Source organism: Echiichthys vipera (genome assembly GCF_963691815.1).
Source record: "Echiichthys vipera genome assembly, chromosome: 16".
Classification (NCBI taxonomy): domain Eukaryota; kingdom Metazoa; phylum Chordata; class Actinopteri; order Perciformes; family Trachinidae; genus Echiichthys; species Echiichthys vipera.
In genome coordinates this window covers 17,882,123-17,902,942 of record NC_139841.1, presented here as the reverse complement: position 1 = coordinate 17,902,942, position 20,820 = coordinate 17,882,123, and the positions used below count along the sequence as shown (strand labels likewise).

The window sequence follows — 20,820 nt, the reverse complement described above, 5'->3', positions numbered from 1 at the left end:
CGTTCGTGTGTGTGTGTGTGTGTGTGTTTTCACATTGCTTGACAGCATTCCAGCAGAGGTCAGGCAAGTCAGTGCATATTCAGTGATCTTTTTGAGATCTGATTTGCATTTTTATCCTCATACATCTATAGATCAATCTGTATATTACTTGTGTGTTTTTACAGAGGAAGTCCTCGTGTGAAGGTGACCCCGGGTTATAAGGAGGAACAATGTGCCCCCGCTCTGTCTTTAGAGATGAAGAAGCCTGTGGATCTGGAGGCCCCCATCACCAGGTAGGACATAGCCTTATCATCCTGTTATCTGTTTTTCTAACCTCTATGTATTTCTCTCTGTTGTGTCTGCCCATATGCCTCTTCTTCATATAGCTCTCATTCACACAGAACTACACACACTGGAACCACCCAAAGGCTCACTGTGTATCTTAACACTCTTAACTAACTACACTTTGTACATTTTTATTTACCAAAGGTTTCCTCTCATTTCAAATAAATAACTTAAAGTCTAAACGTACATACAGGAAAAGATTCAAAAAATACACAAGTCAAAAGCAAATCATGTTATTCTTGATATAGGTTTACCACTCAGTATCCATTGGCATGGATTTATACATTTTGGATATTTTAAAGCTTGTCGACACTGACCATATGATTTTAAACTGCAGTGATATTGTTTTTGGTGTGCAGATTCCAGTGGATATTTAAAGAATTTCCACCATAGTTGTAGCTGTTAAAAGTGATCTGCTCTTTATGCATCTGTGAAGGTCATACAGTACAACCTTCTTCCTCTCATGGACAGTTAACATCGGCAGTGAGAGATGGCTGAGCTGCAGCAAGAAGCTAAGCTCCTCCACTCTGTCAGTAAACACAAAAGCGTGCAGAGAGAAATACATGAATCTGCAGAGACAGAGGGGTGCTGAGGGAGAAGAGTGATAGACAGATGAATATAGGTGGGTGGAGGGGTTCAGTGATGATTGATGAAAGGATGACAGAAGGAACACTTTTGATTTCAGAGTTGGCTGAGTGGAATTAAGTGGTGCCTGAAGTGAAACTGATTGAAATCAGCCCCCTGTGTTTCCTGGATAGTGTTTATTCAGTTTAGTGGGAATGATTGCTTGTCATGTTACCCCATCACGACTATGTTTGCTTTGGTACATATTCAAAAGGTATTTCGGTTTTTCCTTTTGCATTTCAGAGTCGGCTACATAAAACGATAATTGGAGGAATTTGTTCCTTCACTGTCTCTAAAAAGGCTTGTCACCATTTTCGATGGCTCAAGCTGATTTTTTACATTTTTAAATCTGCATCACTTGTATGAAGACAATCAGTTTTGTCCAAACCACCACATTGCGTCCTGGAAACCTCACAGCATTGTTAGTTTATCTATATAAATCGTTTCATTTTCATGTAGACCTACTATAAATTTCATGTGCACGGAAAAAAGGACCTTGTTATGTTCATTGTTACTAGGGCTGCGTGTATTGGTAAGAATCTGACAATACGATACATATCATGATACAGGAGTTAGGATATGTTGCGATACTACAAGCAAAGTAATACATTTTATTTTCTTATTATTATTCTAATTTTAGGAAAATTGTCATAGTATACAGTGAGGTCAAGTTTCAAAAACTGGTCTTATTAAAATGTAATGGCTACTATGGGGACTAACAACATCACACATGGGCTGACGGGCTGAGTCTTGGCTTTCCAGTCATATCCAATTTATGTAATTACAAGACCATTTTGGAACCCCAGTATGGTGAAATATATTAAAATACAATATTTTGGAATGCTCATACTGCATGAGAAAAAACTGAATGGTTTTTACCCCAAACTGCATGTGATTATTATAAAGTAGGCTTGTCTTTAAAGGTGAGACTTATGGGTATCCATAGAACCCATTTTCATTCAGATATTTTGAGGTGAAGGGACCCCTGTGAAAATGGCCATGCCAGTTTTTCCATTGCCAAAATTTAGCTCAACTTTGGAGTGTCATTTAGCCCTCTTCCCAACAAGCTAGCATGACGTGGTACCAATTGATTCCTTGGTTTATCTAGTTTCATGTGATACCAATATGTTCACTTAAGCTTTAAAACCCATTTAGCTGGATAATAATGTCAAACAAGATTGGTGGCAGTCCCCCCATGTCTCAGCGGGTTAATTAAAAATGAATACAATGTTTTTAAGGAAGGAATACAGTGTTACAAAACATGATCAATATTTTCTGACAACCCTAATTGTTAGCTATTGAAGCTTATGGTGGTTTAAAGTACGATTTCTAAAACCTTGTTCTCAAAGTATAACAGTGATGAGACGAAATAACCAAAGCCACGGAACAACACTGGAGTCTGTCAGATAAGAGCCCGTGTCTACTTCCTCCTTGTTTTCTCCTTTTTGGTGGTTCGGTCTTTTCTAATTTAGGAAATGTTTCCATTTATTCCTTCTTCTAGTTTTTCATCTTCCCTATTATCACCCCATCATGCTCCAGCTTGACGTCTTTGTTCCCTGAATGACAAGAGCTTTTCTGCTTGACTTTCTTTTTGTTCATATTTTTGTTTATCTTGTATACATACTATCTGCCTCTTTCAGGTCTTTCGTGATCTGTCACATCTCCTCCGCTGTACACTTGACAGGGATTATAGGCTAGTCATCTGAACGAGAGCTCTCTGTTGGCATTTCAAAGGCACAGCTTGACAGTACAGGAGATGAGTGGGTGTGAAACTAGAGTAAACGTTGTTGCTTCCTCCACAGTTTGAGTGTGCGGTGCTTGACACCCCCAACTTCTTTTTTGTTCTCTTTTGCTGACTGTTGCTTTTCTCCTCCGGCTTGTCCCATTGTGCCATCTTCAGTCTTAGACCTCTCATACTTTTTGAAGACAATGAAGCGTTTTTCACACAAACACACTGTTGTTTGTTCCCTTGTTTATTAGAAGACAGTGAGCGTTGGCACGGGCAGCTTTGTGGCCTCATCACAGCTGGACAGTTAAAGTTTCAGGCTCCACTCAGAGGGCACAGCTGGATTATGACTAGTCCACTGTTTTCTAACACTGCTGTTTGTTATCTCGTTCTCACTCTTCCTACCTGTCCCTGTCTGTTTTCTTTTACTACTTATTCCACAGTTTTTTCCTGGTCTTGTGGACCTCAATGCTCATTTCTGTGTTTCTTCTTCTTCCTCCCACAAGTCTGCAGTCCCTCCAGGAGGACTTACTGGTGTGCACCGCAGACGGCTACCTCCACGTGCTGCACTGGGACGGGCTAGGCAGCAACGGACGCAAGGCCATCTGCCTCACTACAATCCCCTTCTCACTAGACCTGCAGTCTGCTCGAGGTTAGAGAACCCACAGCTAAATAGCATTGACTGTGTAAACAGAAGTTCCCAAACACTTTCTAATGCCTGGGAAAAAATTCTAAATACATAAATAGTCGTATAGATCACTTTAACCTCTGTACATGTGCGTATGTGTGTGTGTGTAGGTGGTCCCTCGCTGGACCTGGAGGGTGTGTATATCCATTGCATGGAGTATTGTGTAACCCTGGACGGCTTCGCTGTGGTACTGAGTGACGGTCGCCTGGGCTTTGTCACACCGCTCAGCAACACCATCACTGCAGATGTAAGAATACTCACAGACACGCACTGCAAACAATAAAACATGGTCACAGTTTATTGAAGGGCAAACACAAGATCCAAACCCAGATAAGGAAGAATGTATACTGTAGTAATAGTAGTTATGGCATTGAAAAGCTGATGAAAGTATCTGATTCTTCTTTACAAGACTGCAAACATCCGGCAATTTTATAGCTTATGCTGTCAATATGGATATCAGCATCTTACCCAGTGTAGGAAATTATAAAAGCCCCTTGCCCCCTTCAATTTGTGATTTGTGACAGGGGAACAACCCGTGGACTATTTTAACAAGGAAAACCCCTGATAGTATACAATTTCTTTCTGTTTTTTAAGGATAAAAAGGCGTTTGTTTCAGCAAAGAAATTAAATTTTATGGTATTTTATGCTTTTGAGTAGGTGATGGAATCTATGTAGCCATATATTCTTTGGGTATTTGTGAGTGGGGGAAAAAGTTGGGTATCAGTTAGGGGACAAATACACAGGATTATAGTACTTTATAGTAGTAGATCAATTAGGAAAAGTGGATAAACTGTCTTAAATAACTTAAAGTTTAATTTAATGACATTAGCAACAGTAACCTCAGTATTTCCAAAGAGGAGAGACACAGAGAAACAATATTTCATATTTCATAAATAAGGCAGCACAAATATTATTATTAATATCATAATATGATTCAATACAGGACTTGCAGCTATTACTTTATCTTGGCATGATTTAAACAGTAATGAGATTTCTTTTCGGATCCAAAAAAGCAAGAGGAGCGCACGATTAATACCTTGTTTCTAACATTTTGGCAAGGAACGATGTCCTTGAAATTGGGAAAAGTGGGCGTTGTTGACTCCGTCAAGACATCAACGTGTCCAGATATTGAATTAAAATCGTGACCAAGCAGTCTGCTGCGGATAATGTGTGTTTATTCTCAGTTGCAGAGATTCATTTAAACAAATCAACATATCATTTTAAAGTTAAATATAAGTAATGTGATTTGCTAACCTGCAACTGACAATGTACACACATTTAGTTATTTGTAATTCACAAGTGTTTTCGTATGCATGTCCAGCAGCTGCAGGGCGTCTGGGCAGCAGATGTGAGCGATGGCACCTGCGTGGCTGTCAACAACAAGTACAGACTGATGGCCTTCGGCTGTGCCAGGTACGTGTCTGTAACCATCTCTATGTCCGTGTCTTTACAATACAGTGTTGGGAAGAAAACATGGGTGTGTGTGTGTGTTTGTTTGCATCCGTGTGTTACAGAGATAGATTGTTGTCCATGTGGTGTGTGTCCAGTTTGAGAATCTGTCAGCTTGTGTTTGCCAAGGCCTACCTAGTGTGTGCTTGTCAGAAACTCCCAATGGATTGCGCAATCTGCCAGGTTGGCAGGAACTTCGTCCTCATTGCTCCCCCCTCTTCTTCATCATGTTTTTCTACAAGTTTTAGTGTGTTTGGTACCTCACTGAAGCAACATGGGCACCCACGCACACACTGTATTCCAGCTGTTTATGTTATCACTGCCCAAACAGTCCTTTGTAAATAATAACAGAAAAGTAGAAAAATATATTATCTGGGTCTTTGGAACTTTATTTGAATAAAAGTTTTGATAGAGATATGTGTATGTTCATATGTATGTGCAGTCAACAAGAGGTGTAATTTGGTTGCTCTGCTTCAGTTACGGCCATAGATCACTTGCACTGAAGCAGCATTCTGACCCTTAAAGTAGCTTTTTAGGGCCCTAGCACCAACGAGGACCCTATTGTAATTGGAATGATTATTGTTATTATTATTATTAGGGCCTGAGCACAGACTAAGTCGGTCGAGGACCCTATTGTAATTGGAATGATTTTTTTTTTTTTCTCCTCTAAAAATCGCATTTTTGAGGGCCTAACCATGTAGAACTTTTTGTTAAACTTTGCACACTGATCAGAAGGGGTGAAAAATTTTATATTTTATGGGTCTCAGTCTAGGGCGTGGCATATTACCTCGATAATGCCCCCTTGAATATTGCCAAGGTCAAGCCCCTCAATCAGTTTCACCTACATGTATGACAATTGGTAGGCATGTGAAGAATGCACAGACACACAAAATATCCTCTTGGAGGTATGCCCTAAACACAACAGGAAGTCCGCCATTTTGATTTAAACATGTCATTTTTGTTCATTTTTGGGCGTTTTTAAAAACAAAATGCTCTGTACTTTAACAAACTCTACCTAGAGATTTCCACAGAATGACTCCAAAGTTGGTCTGTACACCTTCAAGACATGGTCGATGCTAAATTGCGGAGCATACAAGTTTTCATAATTTCATCACCTCGAATTTCCCCCCTATGCCATGAACAAGGAATTGATCTTAAATATGACCATACATTGTCCAATCTGTCCCAAACTTCTCAGGCATGAATGGACTCTCGGCCTGATCACATCTATGTGACAATATTTACGTATTGCTATAGCGCCCCCTGCTGGTAACAGGAAATTACATGTTTTATACCTGACTGGTTCATCACATCCTCCTCAAAAGTGGTGATGAGATCCTTAAGACATGAATGATACTTCATTGTGACACCACTGAAACTGCACACCAGGTGTTCAGATCTTCTCCAAACTTCACATGTTTGATTAGACACCCACCCTTAACACGCTCTAACTTTAGCATGAATTGCCCAAACTGAACCACATTTCCCAGAGATGTAAGAGTCAAGGCCTCAGGACAACTACATGCCAATGTCGACTAACAGACTCAGCGCTATGTACTTGCAACAGGAAATCAGACGTATATGGCATAGGTGTAGTTCTTATTGTGTTTGTTACTACAGTTTACATTTCCCCAGGCAACAAATTATGACAGCATGTTTGTTTTTTATTACAGTGGCTCAGTGCTGGTGTACATGATAGACACCACAACAGGATCAATGCAGCTCTCCCACAAACTGGAACTCACCCCAAAACACTACCCAGGTATCACAACATATGCTCCCCATGTCTCTCTTTTTCCTTCTTCTCTTTATCCATTTTTTTTGCATCCTTCCCCTCTTTTTCTGTCTCTTTATGTCACACCCCTGGACAAATTCCTCTGTGAGATAACTGCATTCCTTCCTCTCTCTTGCTCTCTCTCTCTCTCTCTCTCTCTCTCTCTCACTCTCTTGGACATATATGCCTATTTCCCCTAAGGTCACATCTGCTTCAGTCAGGCTCCTGTAATGAGATCTAAAGCCATAGCTCCCCCTAGTGGGGGAACTGCGATTGAGGCCCATCACTATTATAACAGGCAATCTATGTGTTATCAGGGTATGTGCAGGTCTTGAAAAGTATATAGTTTAGTTTCCTTGAAAACAGACTTAAAAGGTATCAGTCTTAACACTAATAGTTTAACACTTCTTTAAAATCAGAAAGTCTTGCTCCATAGAGGGGTGATTCATGTGGAAAAAACTGTTTATTTTTTAGCTAGCATGCAGGAAGAAGGAAGGTACAAAGGTAAAAAACTGCCAGAGTAATATCAAACTCTTTCAACATTCAAACCTTTAAAGTCCAAACATTCAGGAGCACAGTGCAGAAAATACTTCCATCGTACAATTTGCAAAAGCATTCGCTTTTAAAAAAATATATAACTATAACTAAAGCTTTCTCAACTCTGATAACTTCTCTGCATTCTTTGCCTGTTCAGACATCTATAACAAGACGGGCCCAGTCAAGCTGATCTGCTGGTCACCTGACTACAGCGTTGCCATGGTTACATGGGAGTGTGGCGGCCTATCGCTGTGGAGCGTCTTTGGAGCGCACCTCATCTGCACTCTGGGAGAGGATTTTGCGTAGGTTGACACACACACACACATACACACACACACACACACACACACACACACACACACACACACACACACACACACATACATATACTAATGCTAATTCATATTTACCCTTTTCTCTTGCTTTTTTATATCTCTGTATGATTGTGTCCTCCCCTCAGGTATCGTTCTGATGGTACCAAGAAGGACCCCATTAAAATAAGCTCTATGGCAAGTGGATTTATTTAATACTGTCCCACTGTCTACATTTCAGAATAAATGTGATATTTTGAATATAAAACTCTTGATTTATAAAGCATATTAATGATATTAAAAGTTACAGAAATCAACAAAATATTAAATGATCATAGATAATGACAGAAAATTTACAAAGTGAAAAGCAGAAGTGTTGAGATTCAGTACCCGTTTAATTCTGCAAATTGCTATTCATTGACGTGTAACAGAGGTAATACACAGGCTGTGTAGTTTGGCCTATTGCAGTTAGAATAATGAGACTTTTTCTTAATTACATGCTTTATTGTGCATATTGAAATTATTTCTCTGCACATTCATAGTTTGCCTGTTCAAATGTATTTTTGTTATCATTTTGTGCATAGTGACTGACTTTGACTCCCCTTTCCAGAGCTGGGGAGCAGAGGGCTACCACCTATGGGTGCTTCCTAACAAACCAGAGAGGAAAAGGCAGGAGGAGCAGCAGCAGCAGCAGGAGGAGGAGGAGATGGGCACACCTCCTCACCCCTCTCTGCAGGCCGGCATACTGCAGTTCCACTTCATCAAGAGTGCCCTCACAGTCAATCCATGCACGGTGAGAGGAAACATAATAATAGTCATTTTTTTGAATACACACACAGACACAGACACAGACACAGACACAGACACATACACATACACACACAGACACACACACACACACACACACACACACACACACACAAGCGCATTAAACATTCATGTTCTTTTGCTCTTCTCTCGGCTGTACAGAGTAACCAGGAGCAGGTGTTGCTCCATGGTGAAGACCGCCTCTACCTGACCTGCGGTGACCCCTCGCAGGTCCACAGCACCTCTGATGCACACCCACACACACACTTACACCCACGCGACGGCAGCCCGCTGCACCACCCCCCCAACCCGGACACCTCTCTCTCTCAGGGACTCAGCACTTTACTGGGACACAAGCACTGGCACGTGGTCCAGGTAAGGATGCACAATCATCACACCTGGTGGGGGGGATTTATGCAGCCATGATAAGAGTTTTAGAATATTACTTGGGAGGATATTATATTTCATTGCAGCCTCAGGCCATCCTGTAGAATCAGCAACAAAAGTTTTTAGGGCTGCGATTATTTTGATTATTAATCATTAATCAATAACTACACAGTAAAAAAAAATCACAATGGTGACGTCATGACATGTCTTGTTTTGTTCAAACTACACTTCAAAACCCCAAAATATTCAGTTTCATATAATGTAAGATTAGGAAATGCAATAAATAATCTCATTTCAGAAGCAGGAACCAACCAAATATAAACAGTTCAATTCATGAAAACTTGCTTTACCAGATAGAGCTCGAGCTGCAATGACTGTAAAGTTAAACCAATTTGGCACTGAGGGCAAACCCATGTGCTAAGTAGATATTTGACAAATGGGAGAATCTCATGATGATGTTGACACAAAGAAGCAGTAAATACTGTTGACAGCTAATGATGCTTAATAGCAGTCACATAACCAGGGAGCTTTATTCACCAAGTGCCTTGATCTTGCCTGTGTGTATAGTGGATTTTCTTGTATTTCTCATAGCCAATTTGTATTCCTTTAGATTCACAGCACATACCTAGAGAGCAACTGGCCTATACGGGTAAGTATGGGCACATATGTTTTTGTGGTTTTGCCTCCTTGTCCACTAGGTCAAATGTCAGGACGGTTGTTAGTCACAAAAAACGTGTAATAAAATGAAATGAACTCCCATGAGTATTCAACTTCTGAACTAAGCTTTTAATGTGATGTTATGTGTGGGACACATGGGCATCTGTACCATAAACAGGATATAACAAACATTAATTACAGTTATCATTTCACCCACTCACATGTGGGCTCAGACTCTAGAGGCTGCGATAGTGCTGTTTATAAAGTAAACAAAATTCGCTGCGTTCACAAGTGTGTTTATATAAGCAGAAATATTGTTTTACGAGGTGTGAGAGATAGAGAAAACCTCTATATCATGTGTAGTAAAATAGCCTCTTTCTTTTATGACAGATGGCTGTACAAACAAAGTTGACGTCAGTATACCAGTAGACATCTATAAAACGTTGTTCAGTTTTGTGTGTGTGTGTGTCAATACATGGCATTATATATTGTGTGTGTGTGCAGTTTGCAGCCATAGACACAGCAGGCCAGTGCATGGCTGTAGCGGGAAGGCGGGGCTTGGCACACTACTCCTTATTCACAAGGAAATGGAAGCTGTTTGGAAACATCACTCAGGTATGTGACTAAAGGATAAGCAACAATATGGAACCCTATCTTAATGGCTTCAGTACAATTATCAATAAACAAGTGGGGCCTCATTTATAAAGCTTGCTGCACACAAAAACCTTGCATAAACAGGCAGAAATGTGCGGTAAAATGTGCGGTGGCAAACGTTGGTATTTATAGAAAAATAATTTGCGGAGAAGCATATTCCTACGGCAACTATGACCCGTGAGTAGAGCACCCACTAACTTTTTCTGACTCGGGAATCATTGACATTCGATGGAAACACTATGAAATGCAGCTCAGCCAACAGAAAAACCACATACATTAACATTAAAGTAATTGGCAGCACATGTATTTTACAGTGTATAAAGTCTAGTTGTAGTGGGGGATATGCTATAGGCTACTAATATAGGGCTATACTGTTGGCACGCACTTAAGATGTAATTGGGAAGTAGTTGGGTTTACAGTTTATATTAACATGTTTGTATTAAAATGTATAACTGCATACGTTGGCAGGTGTGTCAGTTTGGCTGTGTTGTTGTAAAAAAAGTGGTGCATGAAATGATTACATTCATCTCTTTTCAGTAACATTTGAACCTGCTGAGGTAGAAAGTATTGATGTGTGGATCTCATGTGTCGCAAATAATGCTCCCAAATATCATCCATTATTTCTTATCTCACTTCATAAAACACATCAAAGCCTGCCATATTGTTCTTATCTTTTAAATTACCTCGTTATTTTATATATGAATATGTAAACGTCGGTCGAGTTAACTTGATTCACAGCGGCAGTTACCTGTTGACACCTACTCTGTTTGTATTTATTTGAAATTCCTCTACTGAGGCTTCCAAACAACACCTTTTTGAGGTGCTCAACCTCCGTAAAGCACCTCCATTTCCTTCTCGGAGAATCTTGCTTTTTCGCCTTCTCCTGTGTCATTTTCCTCACATGAGTCAATGTCACATCCTCATTAAGATATTGTCCACATTCATGAGCTATTTAGCAAATGACATTTTTAGTAGATAGTGGGAGGAAAAGTGGGACGACACTGGGCGGAGATCATCCCTGCACAATTCACCGCAGGTGGGAATTTATCGGTATTTATAAAGGAAATATTGCGTGCAAATGTGCGCCACAGTTTTACAAATCTACAATTTGTTTTGTGCAACACATTCATGGTTTTGTACAAATGCAAGGTTTTGGGAAGGATTCTACCCACAGTTTTATAAAGGAGGCCCCAGGTGACTGGGAAAGTCGCCGTTTTGTTTTGTCCACTGAACATGTGGTTAATTATCTCCACTTACCTCGAAAAAAGGTCAAATGTGTTGCAGAGTATTTTAGTGTTATGTTTTGCCAGGTTTAAAAATGTTTCCAGTTGTGTTGTTGTGCTCAAGTAAATAATGTTAGCATGATTGTTTTTGCATTTGCCTGTAGGAGCAGAACATGACGGTGACGGGAGGTCTGGCTTGGTGGAAGGACTTTGTCGTGGTGGCCTGTTACAATTTTATAGACCAGCAAGAGCAGGTGAGACTGAAATACCACTCAGTTTCTCATAGATTCCACTTTTGTTTTTCTTTCTATTTATCATGATTCCGGTTGCGTTAGTCTCGTCACAACATTTCCCTCTGTTCTTCCTCTGTTCATACTAGTTGAGGCTCTATCAACGCTCATCCAACCTGGACAACGCCTTTGCATCTGTCACTAAGCTGCACTCAGACACTCTGTTGCTCAACGTCTTCAGAGACATGGTCATCCTGTTCAGAGCCGACTGCTCCATATGCCTCTATAGCATAGAGAGGAGGAATGACAGGTGGGGTCCTGTGTACACACATGTCATTTTTAGTCTTGGCTTCAGAGCTACAGAGCACTTGTGTGACATTAATCTTTCTCAGGATAATCTCATTGCCTTTCTCTTGCAGTCATTTTTTCGTGCCTAACAGTACGGATGATTTGCCTGCATTTTTTTTCAACAACATTTTATTGGAGTGAAAACAAGTTGTGCAGAACAAAAATACAACACAGATGTAAACGATTGTCCCTCCAAGTTTTGATATTTTACGGGCTACCTCCCGCTCGACCTTCACCCCTTGCTGATGTAAAAAAGGGTCCTGCTGTAACAATTTCTTTTTCAAAGTGGGCATTGGTCAAGATTCTCCGGATAAGATACTGTTCTCTTCATTCAGCCACTTACTTCCTTTATCACACTCCAGTACAAGGGAAATCCCTGCCACCAGTAGTCATTATAGTGTTAGGTAATAGTGTTACCCAGCCACATTTTCCCTTGGGAAAAGAGGCTCTTGTTAAAAGCTATTGCCCTAAAACAAATCACATGACAGACAGAACTGGGCCTCAGCGTAACATCTGTCAAGAGTAGACATTGTTTTTTAAAGAACATTGTTTGATCAACCACAGGACCTTTAAACTTTGTCGGAATTGTAAAGATGTGTGCTTACTTCAATATTTCCAGTGACCTTTATTTTCAGTCAGATACATTGAATAAACTGAATCTGGGAATCTACCTGAATAAATATTTAAGTACACTGCATTAAGTTGTTTACCAGCATATTAGAAAAAAACATGTGTGTACATTAGTGTTTTGACCTGAAAGTCATGATTCTGATTTCTAATATGTTCACTTCTATTTGATGTTCCAGTCCACACCCGACAGCCTGCGTGGAGTTGTTGCAAGAGGTGTCAATGTCTCGTTACATCCCTCACCCTGCCCTTGTGGTCTCTGTCACGCTCACCTCTGTGCGCACAGAGACTGGCATCACATTGAAAGCCCCGCAGCAGGTAACACAATAACACACATGCATACACACACACACACACACACACACACACACACACACACACACACACACACAGGTGCATGTGCATTCATGTTTTATTTTGTGTTTGTGTTTGTGTCCGTCTCAGGCCTGCATGGCAGAGAGCATCATGTTGAATCTGGCTGGCCAGTTGATCATGCTGCAGAGAGACCGTTCAGGACCGCAGGTACGAGAGAAGGAGACGCCCGCCAACAACAAGAAGCTGGTGAGTCCAGACAATAAGTAATGCAGTGGTGTCACATGGTCTCAAGTCTCAGTTGTGCACCAGAGCTTCAAGAACTCCCTGAGCCCTAACTCATGGGTTAATGTTACCTACAAACTACTAGTATTTATATATACCATATATATCAGTGGTGCATTTAGTTTTCAGTTGATAGCAAGTAATCTTTATTCTGGTGATCTTTAGTTGAGGTGCTAGTTGTATCAGATCTTTAGTGTCACTGACTCATGTTGTTAAATGTTAAATCATCTGGTGGTTTAGCAATAACCAGAGATCAGCACTTCCTGAAGCATAATGTGACTGTTGGAGTTACTCATCTTTAAGAGGAGTCGTCTACAAACCTTAAGCATCTAAAGCAGCGTGTTAAGTGTATGCTGTGTCGCATCTTTGTTACTAAACCCCGTAACACTTTTTCTCTCTTCCCTCAGCTACCATTTTGTCCTCCGGTGGTGCTGGCCCAGTGTGTGGAGAATGTGTGGACCACTTGTCGCTCCAACAGGAAGAAGCGCCACCTGCTGGAGGCCCTCTGGTTATCCTGCGGCGAGGCAGGCATGAAAGTCTGGCTGCCGCTGTTTCCCCGAGACCATCGCAAGCCCCACTCCTTCCTCTCCAGACGCATCATGCTGCCCTTCCACATCAACATCTACCCTCTGGCTGTGCTGTTCGAGGACGCCCTGGTGCTGGGAGCAACCAATGAAACTGTGCTTTATGATGGGCTGCAGGGATCCTCTGAGCCACTGGAGGCGCTGTTCCCCTACTGCACAGTAGAGAGGACCTCCCAGATCTACCTCCATCACATCCTGAGGCAGTTGCTGGTTCGCAACTTAGGTGAACAGGTACGTGGGGCCACCTGTCTCATACAAGGGAGAAAGATCAATACAAACTTTGCTTTCTATGGACCGTGTAAGAGATAATATAAACAGTTCCACATCATGATCATATTGTGAGGCCTCTGGCTGTTTGCCCACCCATAAAGTACATAAACTCAGTTAATTCTTTCCACTCCTTCCCTCTCCCACAGGCTTTGATGCTGGCTCAGTCATGCGCCTCCCTTCCCTACTTTCCTCATGTCATGGAGCTAATGGTGCATGTGGTGCTGGAAGAAGAGGCAACATCACGGGAGCCCATCCCAGACCCCCTGCTGCCCACTGTGGCCAAGTTCATCACAGAGTTCCCCCTCTTCCTCCAGACCATTGTCCACTGTGCCAGGAAGACGGAGTACGCCCTGTGGAACTACCTGTTTGCCGCCGTGGGAAACCCCAAAGATCTGTTTGAGGAGTGTCTCATGGCGCAAGACTTGGACACAGCAGCCTCCTATTTGATTATACTGCAGGTAGTAACTCACTGACACTACATGCACATATTCAGTTAGCTTTTCGTAGCAGTTTCAGCTTAGGAAAGAACTCCAGAAAATTCTTAAACATAGTCCCACCAACGCATTTGTTGTCATGAATGAAAATACTCACAGCCTCCATCTTTTTTTGTCTCTTCCATGTGTCCCTTCTTCTGTTCTGTCCCTCTGTAAAGAACATGGAGGTTCCAGCAGTGAGCAGACAACACGCCACTCTGCTCTTCAACACGGCGCTTGAGCAGGGCAAGTGGGACCTCTGCCGGCACATGATCCGATTCCTCAAAGCCATTGGCTCTGGGGAGATGGACACTCCTCCCCCAACTCCCACCACTCAGGTCAAGAACTTCAAATATGTATTTCCTTTGATTTCCGCTTTTCTTTGACTGACTATATCAGTTAACAGAAAGTTAGGTAATGAGATCATCAGGCAAATGAGGGTGGTATTTACTGTATACTATATTCCGTCTATAGGAACCCAGCTCAACTGGCGGTTTTGAGTTCTTCAGAAATCGCAGCATCAGCTTGTCGCAGTCAGCAGATGCCATCACTACAGGAAAGTTCAACCTGCAGAAGACCTTCAGTATGCCCACAGGACCCTCTGCTAGAGGGTATTGACACACGCACACACACACACACACACACACACACACACACACACACACACACACACACACACACACACACTACACACACAGAAATATAGATAGTGAGTATTACTATTATGTTTTGGTTAAAATGTCTCACAATATCTACATTTTTCCACATTTTCTTTCTCCTTCTCCCTGTGTTAATTCCTGTCAGTCGGGATGTGGAGTGTGCAGAGAACATGTACATTGACATGATGCTCTGGCGCCACGCCCGCCACCTCCTGGAGCAGGTACGACTTCGCGACCTGGGTTGCTTCTCTGCACAGCTGGGCTTCGAACTCATCGGCTGGCTGTGTCGCGAACGAAACCGCGTGGCCCGCGTTGAGGACTTTGTCTCTGCATTAAAGAGACTCCATAAGGATTTCCTTTGGCCGTTCCCAGTTATTCCTGCAGGAAGCATTAGCTCGCCTCTGAAGAACGGACGGTGTCGCACAGGTGAGTGACACAGGATTCAAGAAATACAGAGCCTGTCTAAGAAGTCGAGGAGTCCGTTTTTACAGAGGTTTACAGTTGTTGTTTAAATGTTTCTTTTTCAGCTTTGTTCATTTTTCACATTGGACATCACTGAAAGCTTTGCACTTTAAACCTTGATGTTGGGCTAATTAATAGGCTGATGCAAAAGATAAACACAGATTTGGTATTGAGGCAAAAAACACACAGGAAGGGCTTAACCCATAATTTACAGAATAAATAAATTACTATTAACGTCAACATGAGAACTGGAATTTTCCTTCCCCCCAGTGCTCTGTCCGAATATTTCATGATGTTTTTTTTTGTTGTTGTTACTCCAAGTGCTGAACACACGGCTGTTGAAGTCACAGTCAGCTGACAGCCTATTAAACAGCGACATGGACACGGCGCCCCCTCAGGCAGCTTCCAGCAACCACACCTGGCTGGACGGGCTCGATCAGAGGACCAAAGACATGGACGCAGCCTCGTCTGCTCACTCCAACCAACACTCACCACAGACACACGATGCGTTCCTGTCCCTGCTCACCAACAAAGGTATTGAGACTCGAGCAGTTTGTCCCTGTCTAATTATTAACATATAAAAAAGGCATTCACCAGCTGTCACAAGGTTTTATTTTCTGTAACCCTCCTCAAAACATGCACTCTGTTTTTCTTTCCAATTCCATGTCTACCTTGTTTTTACCCCTCTAGTGGAAGAGTACAGCGTCGGCTCAGCCACAGACTTGACAGAGACCAGCTCGGTGGTGGACGGTGATTGGATGATGGTTGATGAGAACTCCTCTACTCTGAGCCTGAGCCAGGCCGAGTTGGAGCACATCTCCATGGAGCTGGCCAACAAAGGCCCGCACAAGTCACAGGTGCAGCTCAGGTGAGATGCCATCACTAAACCTCACGTCCATGATCCCACTGCAGTCTTTGTTCGGTTGCATGCTTTAATTCAATATGGAACCAAAGTTTGTACTTAACAGCTGGGCTGCTGTGTTTGCCTCAGGTATCTCCTTCATGTGTTCATGGAGGCCGGCTGTCTGGAGTGGTGCGTAGTGATTGGTTTGATCCTGCGGGACGCCAACGTCATAAAGCAGGTCATCGGCTTCTTGGACAGCCCCGAAGTTCCCCAAGAAACTGTGCAGAGTGTTCGGAACGGCTTATTGGCTGTCGACACATGGGTCGCCACTGACTGGTGGGTGTAGCTCAAAATGTGTTTTTAATGTAGTTAAATAGAAATTCTCAATTCTATTCTAAAAATTTAAATCACTTGTTAAATAGTGCAATTTTTGGAATCAGAATCTACTTGAGTTTCATTATTTTGTGTGATGAACTTTTCAGCATGACGATAGGATTGTAACACAGTAATATGAAAAAGTTAGCATTACACATGATATGGAAGAGTAATGAAATATGATATTGCACATGACATTGAAAACAACAATATTGTACATGATATTGAAAAAAACAATATTTCCAATTATATTGAAACAGTAATATTTTACATGATATTGAAACAGTAATATTGCACATGATATTGGAAAAAGTAATATTTTACATGATATTGGAAAAAGTAATATTGCACATGATATTGAAACAGTAATTTTAGATAGAGAGATAGATAATTACTTTATTCATCCCTGAAGGGAAATTATTTTGTTGCAACAATCTAGTACAACTGAATATGATACATTAGAATAGAAATAATAAAAATGTCTAGGTATAAACAATATCTAGAAACAAAGTACGGAACATGGGCACTTAGACATAAGCACGAGATAAGGCAAGATAAATGAATAAATGAATAGTAAAGTGCAGGATGATGGTAAAATATACCGTAATACTAATGTATATGTATTTTTACGTTCAATATATGATATGTATGGGATATGTAGTATGGTTATAATATACATATTATGATACTAAAAAAATACTATGCTTTGAATATGTGGACAGAGAATATGCAAAAATGCCATGTGCAAGAACTTACAGATCCGATTTAGTATAGGTGGGTGATTGAGGCTCTGTATATGACTTGAAAAGTCTTATTGCCATGGGTAGGAACGATTTCTGTGACGTTCCTTAGAGCAGTGGGGTTGGATCGGTCTGCTGCTGAAGCTGCTCTTCTGCTTGTCCAGTGTCTTGTGGAGGGTTGAGAGGGATTGTCCATAATTGCTAGCAGTTTTGCCAGCATCCAGTCCTCCACCACATCCTCCAGGGCAACAAGCTTGGAGCCAACAACATTTAATGATTGCACATGGTATTGTTCCCAGTGACCAATGTCAAATCTAAACATTTTCCTCTCCTCTGTCTCGTCTTTTTCCAGCCTGGGATACAAACCATTTCTTAACCTGATCCAGCCTCAGCTACAGGACCTGATGGACTCAGCAGCCGAGCAGGTGCAGCCCGAGGCCTTCCAGCCCACCAGCCAGAGCTCCAAGCTTGGCGGCTCTGAAGGCCTGGGAGGCGCCGCGGTACCCCGGGCAGAGGACAGTAGAGGAGCAGCGGCTCCGCTGGGCCTGGCGCTGCCTTCCCTCGAACCCGCTGGAGGTTTTCCCCGCCCCCCCTCTGAGGACTGTCCTCCTGAACAGACAGAGGAGGAGGGAGAGGAGGAGGGAGCCTATGACTGTACCTTGTCCTGAAGTTCGGAGCCTCCTCTGGACTCAAACCTGTGAACTCAAGAGAAAGAGAGGAGGAGGACGACGCAGCAGTGGCTGACTGGAAGTGTGTGTGTGTGTGTGCGTGTGTGTGCGTGTGTGTGCGTGCGTGCTTGCGTGTATGCGTGTGCGTGTGTGTGTCTCCTGCAGGTTCTTACTTCAGTCAGTATTATTCACTCTTCAGATTTGCCCTTTACTTCGATTAGAACCCCTGTGGAGGCCGAGCTACCAACAGAGCGACAGAAAGACACAAAAACATGTGCAACCAGAGGCGGGGTTCAGTCTGACGGTTCCTCTCTAACAGGCCTCATTTGACCAAAATGTGCCGTTAGACAAAAGGTTTTGTATGTTTGTCAGTTTGTGCGTTTATACATCAGGTTGTGGTGTTTGGAAGCTGTAGACCAGCACAGGAAAGCACCAGGATTTGTTTTGATTTTTTTTTTTTCAATTCCAAGACAGATGTTTCGTGTGTAACATTTTTTGGCACCCATTCAAATGCAACTGGAGACTTTTTCCCCCCAGCTGTCCAGATATGAAGCTCCATTGTTTTCCTTTGCAAAAACAGTGGAACAATCAGTTCAAAGACAGTAAAAAAAAAAAGCTATGTGTATTTGCATCAGCATCATGCTACATTGCTAAGCAAAATGTAGAACAAAGCTCGAGTCATGAACCATTTACAAGATGCACCAGTGTGTGTGAGCCGACATTACAGTGTGCAGTCCTGTTTGTGTGCACAAGAGGCGTTTCATACTTTCATACCTCATGCTTTAAAAATATTTTGTGATACATTTTTCAATAATGTAACAGTGTACAAGATAACATTATTTTTCTATCAATTACACCTCGTCCCTCTTGAGTCTCCCTGTAAAAATATGGTATGAATTCAGTGTAATTCTCGAGAAGCAACAAGCTTAAGATCTCTGAGAAGAATTCACTGTCGTGAGCGCAGACTAGTTTCTGACCACTGATCAGTATATCTGTTCAGGTGTTTGTTTTGTTTTCTTCATGCACCAGCACCCCCCCCCCCCCCCCCCCCTTTGCTGAAGACCAGGCCCAGAAGTGTCTGAGCCTGATTCAGCTGTTCTGATCGTCTTCGTGTGGTCCAGATTTTAGACAACAAGCAGATCAGTGTTGAGTTCTCTCGATGGTGAGCAGTGAAGGCGCTTTTAAAAAAACCAAATCATGTGACGCTTTATCCAGCTTTTAAACGCACATTTGGGTTTCAGTCTCCATCTGGGAGAATCGAAAATGTGTTCTATCATCAGTGCGGCAGATTGTTGGCAATATTGTGTTATTAAAGCCATCCTACCCTGTAGATTTTGTATCCATCATGTGTTGAAAGAGCTTCATTAGAATCCCTCGCTAGTAGTGTTAACGGTGACGCGCCGGTATCATTTTGAAAGTGAGGATGAGATTGAATTTGTCATTGCTTAAGGGAAGAGTTGTTGTGTAATATGACCCACATCATCCGATAAGGACTTATATTTCGTCCAGTCTGATACGCATGTTACATCCCTTAACTGCTTGAGACAATGATAACCAATGTGTTTGCTTCTGTGTGGATTTCTGAGAGTGCGTGTACCACGTCGTATTGAGAACGTTGTGACTTTCATCACATGCAAATTGATTTTATCGTATTAGTCCTCATAATTACAATTATTTATTGGAATTATAGTTGAGTGGTAATAACTGAATTGATGCTCGGTTGTTTTTTTTTATGACTGAACAACAACCCCCCCCCCCCCCTGCCTTCAGTTAATCAATCTTGTGTATTGGCTACCGCAAGCACTAAAAGGTTCATCAGATATGTCAGTATTATATTGTGCAATGTATTGAAATGTTACTCAGCTTTATTTTTTTTATGTTCACTACATCCCCCCCCAGCTTTTACTTTTCATGATAGACCAAATCATATTTAATAGATACATGTTTGCTCTCTTGTTGGTGTGTACAAGATGACCGGTGTGTGGTATCTGATTCTTTAGTAGTTTCTGGTTTATGAATTGCCTGTATTGTTAGAACACTCACTCTTCACGAAGTGGTCAAACTGTTTGTCACTCAACATAAATCCTGTCGCACCCTCGTTCCAGTGGGCCCGTCTCCACTCTGAACAAGCCTACAGCCACACTACGCTGCTCCGCTGTAAGCTTTACTTGACTTGAAAACGGTAACATGACAAACCAAAGACTTTACGTCCAGAGGCCTTCTGTTTTAACCGGTTGCTTTGATTGAGCGCTTGATTCATTATGCAGAGGGGGGAAGAAAAAACACACACACATACACCCCCTTACCCCATCCCTCTCAACAGAAACGGAACCATTGATGTTCTAAACTAATGTTGATGGCATACGAGACAATTTCCTACGGAAATGAATATTGCAGATCTTTTCTGAATTCTTTCTCTGCGGGCGAGGACGAGTGTGCCTCGTGGTACTCGGGTGTCACGTTCACTCAGAGGTGGACAGCGCTCCCTCCATCCCTCCATCCCTCCCTCCCGTGTACAGTTTAAAAGTTTTGCCTGTTTCCTGACTCAGAGTAAAAACATTTTCTGGGGTGGCAGCAGCAAACATCCTCAATGCAGTGTAAAGATCCTCTCTTGTACATTTGCCTTTTCTACTCATGTTTGGTTTTCTACTTCATTTTTTTTTCCTTGTACATAAAGACCAATAAATTATTTTTAAAAAACGGTTGGTTTGCCCCGTGTCTGATTTTAATCTCATCTGTTGTTTGTATGCACATGTAGTGAAATGACGTGAGGAAACAACCA

At 42.0% G+C, this 20,820-nt stretch overlaps 1 protein-coding gene across 1 annotated transcript in view; it reads left to right on the top strand.

The window, feature by feature from the left end:
* Positions 1-20,740, top strand: part of ric1 (RIC1 homolog, RAB6A GEF complex partner 1) — a 38,991-nt gene extending 18,251 nt beyond the window's left edge. The window contains exons 4-27 of the mRNA XM_083930004.1: positions 165-272; positions 3,181-3,326; positions 3,473-3,609; positions 4,684-4,775; positions 6,485-6,573; positions 7,280-7,424; positions 7,583-7,631; positions 8,044-8,226; positions 8,403-8,615; positions 9,238-9,276; positions 9,789-9,899; positions 11,326-11,415; positions 11,541-11,701; positions 12,546-12,684; positions 12,811-12,927; positions 13,371-13,778; positions 13,964-14,275; positions 14,470-14,628; positions 14,765-14,901; positions 15,095-15,375; positions 15,733-15,945; positions 16,102-16,279; positions 16,403-16,591; positions 17,723-20,740. Of these exons, the coding sequence (XP_083786130.1) occupies positions 165-272; positions 3,181-3,326; positions 3,473-3,609; positions 4,684-4,775; positions 6,485-6,573; positions 7,280-7,424; positions 7,583-7,631; positions 8,044-8,226; positions 8,403-8,615; positions 9,238-9,276; positions 9,789-9,899; positions 11,326-11,415; positions 11,541-11,701; positions 12,546-12,684; positions 12,811-12,927; positions 13,371-13,778; positions 13,964-14,275; positions 14,470-14,628; positions 14,765-14,901; positions 15,095-15,375; positions 15,733-15,945; positions 16,102-16,279; positions 16,403-16,591; positions 17,723-18,038 (4,012 nt within the window). The 3' untranslated portion in view covers positions 18,039-20,740. The remainder of the gene's footprint in view (positions 1-164; positions 273-3,180; positions 3,327-3,472; positions 3,610-4,683; positions 4,776-6,484; positions 6,574-7,279; positions 7,425-7,582; positions 7,632-8,043; positions 8,227-8,402; positions 8,616-9,237; positions 9,277-9,788; positions 9,900-11,325; positions 11,416-11,540; positions 11,702-12,545; positions 12,685-12,810; positions 12,928-13,370; positions 13,779-13,963; positions 14,276-14,469; positions 14,629-14,764; positions 14,902-15,094; positions 15,376-15,732; positions 15,946-16,101; positions 16,280-16,402; positions 16,592-17,722) is intronic.
* The last annotated feature ends 80 nt before the right edge of the window (positions 20,741-20,820 follow it).